This window comes from Aptenodytes forsteri, unplaced genomic scaffold (assembly GCF_000699145.1).
Source record: "Aptenodytes forsteri isolate BGI_AS27 unplaced genomic scaffold, ASM69914v1 Scaffold284, whole genome shotgun sequence".
In the NCBI taxonomy this organism is placed as follows: Eukaryota; Metazoa; Chordata; class Aves; order Sphenisciformes; family Spheniscidae; genus Aptenodytes; species Aptenodytes forsteri.
Window position 1 is genome coordinate 4,334,816 of NW_008794445.1, and position 3,389 is coordinate 4,338,204.

Sequence of the window (3,389 nt, forward strand, 5' to 3'; positions counted from 1 at the left end):
GTGTCAAAGGCTTTACTAAAGTCTAGGTAGACCACATCCACAGCCTTTCCCTCATCTACTAGGCGGGTCACCTGGTCATAGAAGGAGAAGAGGTTGGTCAAGCAGGACCTGCCTCTCATGAACCCGTGCTGGCTGGGCCTAATCCCCTGGTTGTCCCACACATGCCTTGTGGGCGCCCTCAAGATGAACCGCTCCATAATCTTCCCCATCATGGAGGCCAGGCTGACAGGCTTATAGTTCCCCAGATCCTCCTTCCGGCCCTTCTTGTAGATGGGTGTCACATTGGCAAGCCTCCAGTCATCTGGGACCTCCCCCGTTAACCAGGACTGCTGATAAATGATGGAGAGTGGCTTGGCGAGCTCCTCTGCCAGCTCCCTCAGCACTCTCGGGTGGATCCCATCTGGCCCCATAGACTTGTGAGCATCCAGGTGGCGTAGCAGGTTGTTAACTGCTTCCTCTTGGATTACCAGGGGTGGGGGTGGTGTTTATCCTGTTTACTGTCCCTGTCTTCCAGCTCAGGGGGCTGAATACCCTAGGGATAACTGGTCTCACTATTAAAGACTGAGGCAAAGAAAGCATTAAGTACCTCAGCCTTTTCCTCATCCTCGGTGACAAAGAAAAAAGCTTTTAAGCTGACCTAGCAACCGATCCAAAATCTTTTGCTTTATTGGAGACTCTGTGGCTGTTGCTCTATTCTCCTGCATTCTGTCCTCATCACTATTACATAATTGACTCATGCTGGAGCTAATCTGCCCATCATTACCTGGACATTGAGGTGTAACTTCTTCAGACGTTTTATCAGTGTGTCCTTATTGCATGGCACGAAAGCCTCAAGGTGAGAGTAGACTCCATTGCGGATGGCAGGATTTATCTCCTGTAACTGTAGCTCAATACTGACAGACAAACAAGAGACATCAACCAGTGAGGCACTCCAAGATGAAGATGACAACTGAACAAAAACCTAAGGAAGCTTTGTATGCATAACATATTCTAGCTGTGCATACTAAAAATAGCAGCTTGGGACATTTTCAGATAGTTAAACTTTTTAACAAAAGGAGGAAATCTTAATCAATGGCAAGTAACCATTCATATACATCTCCAGCAATGCTGAACACTGTCCTTCAAATTTCGTTTACTCCCACCATTTCACATCAATCTTGACACAATTTTAACTGCTACAGTCTTCTAGAGATTACTTTTTGTTTCTTAGAATATGAACAGAGAACCTTCTGTATTAAATGCTTAGTTGAAGGATTGTAGAGTAAAAAAAGCTGGCATTTTCCTTCATGAAAGCTGATGGTGTTTTGAGTTATGAAAGTGGAGGACAGGAAGAAATAATGGCAGGTTTTGGCAGTTTTGTTGAATTTTGCACATGAAGTCAAGGACACAGGGCACTACAAAACACTTTACACTGGATAAAGACAGACAGATAGTCATGACAGGAATTGTATTCATATATAAATCTCTTTAGCTAATAACTAGCTTAGACTGATCTACCTTCATTGACTTTTAAGGGCTTTGTTGGAACAACCTCAATAATATTTCCTCTTCTGTACTTTTCCTTTCACCCCCTTTCCAAAAAGCGAAGGTTGTACAGATAAGCACTTACTCCAGCAAAATATTATTCATGTCTTGCGTGAAAAACTTCTTCCTGCCTTCTTCATCAAACATCTTGGCAGCCTGAAAATACAGCAATAAAGAGTATCCAAAAGTTCATAGAGCATTTTATCCCAACAACCTTTGTATCTTTACTTTTACTGCTGTATCACATTCTAATTTTCCAGAGAACAGCATTATTTGGAAAAAATAAACAAAACCAAACTATACTCAGCTGTTTAGGAAAGAGGTGAATATTATTATTATACTACTTAAAAACTCCTTGCTCTAGGGCAAACAATCATTCTATTTAGAAGCTGCCTGGATCACTGATGTTAACACATTCATCTTTTCAATAACCACAAAGGAAGAAAATGGTAGAGATGTTTTATTATCTCACCACCAGCAACATTCCACTACCACTGTTTGCTTTAAGAAGAAGAGTGTTGCTTGACAAGTCAAGCAGGCAAGAGCATCAACACATTTCTACTCTCAATCTATAAAAGGCTCCTGTTCTGCCTCTGTTATGTGCCTCACCCAGTTACAACTTCCCAGCCTTCTGAGATCCTTCTCAAACCTTCACTGCAATTTCTACAAAGGGATTACGTACGCTAGAGGAATACCTCATCCCTCTTTTCTGGTGCTGTCCAGCATTCTTGCCATCTTTAGACTCTCTCTCTTTAGTATTTTTGTCTAGTCACTTCCCAAGTCTGTTTGAGGTGGGAAAAAAAAGACAGCCTTATTCCTATACATACTTCCTTTTATTAGAAGTTTTTCCTGATCTCTTGGGAATTCCCATGTAGAATCCCCTTTATCTTTGTTCTTATCTCCTAGATTCTTATTTTCACAAACAATGATAGCCTGTAGGAGAAAGCCAATTCCCTGCACCATTCTACAAGAATCAGCAAGATCTCCTCTCTAGTGTTCATCCACTCTGCAGATTTATAGAAGTCAAGACAAAGAAAAAAACCAACACTTTTAGAGGCCTATTGTCATCTTATATTCTGGCACTCTAAAAGAGCTGGAAAAGGATACGTATGCAGAAAAGTAGGCAAGTGTGGTATCACTATAGTGACTGACATATTAGAGGAAGCCAACATGCTATGAGGCTGAATTTTCAAATAAATTAAAAATCTCTAATTCTGCCTTTAAAAAAAATGTGACTTGTGACAACATAGCTAAAAACTACAAATAAATGCAAGTGTTAACTTGATAAAATTCCTTTATTACTATGAAATACTGTTCTTGCTCTTGTGTAACTGACCCATTTAAGTTTGAAAGAAAGGTATTTTCTGGAATTGTGAACTCTACACTGCACAGGAAAACAGGAGTCTGATACTCTATCAGAAACCATAAGGTAGCCCATTGTCTGAATGCTTTACTGCTTCAGTCATGAACATTATACCAGAGTTTAAGTTCCTGTAAGGACTACATTCTGCTCACTACTTTCTACCGTAAATTCAGCTGCTGAGGGGATGGTACTATATGTTTAAGAATACTGAAGCATTTGTCCTGCTAAAAAAATTAGAAAGGTTATAGAAGTTTACAAGTAATAGGATACCAAAAAGACAAGTTTGAAAGTCTTAAATACAGTATCTTTAAGCATAATTAACCTAAGGATTACTATCATCTTCTGGTTTATATAAAGTGGAAGGAAAGAGATGCTTTGACATTTCAGTCCCAGGTAGACCTTAAAAGGCAATTTCAGCATTATATTATCATACTGGACAGTGTTGCTGGCTTTTGAAGAGAGCAACATCAGCAGAGGCAAAAACTGCATTGCTATCACTGAA

The 3,389-nt window shown here is 40.0% G+C and overlaps 1 protein-coding gene across 1 annotated transcript in view; it reads right to left on the reverse strand.

The window, feature by feature from the left end:
- Nucleotides 1-3,389, reverse strand: part of UBN2 (ubinuclein 2) — a 46,665-nt gene that overhangs the window by 21,078 nt on the left and 22,198 nt on the right. Inside the window, 2 exon segments of the mRNA XM_019474831.1 lie at nt 764-893; nt 1,610-1,680. Coding sequence (XP_019330376.1) covers nt 764-893; nt 1,610-1,680 — 201 coding nt within the window.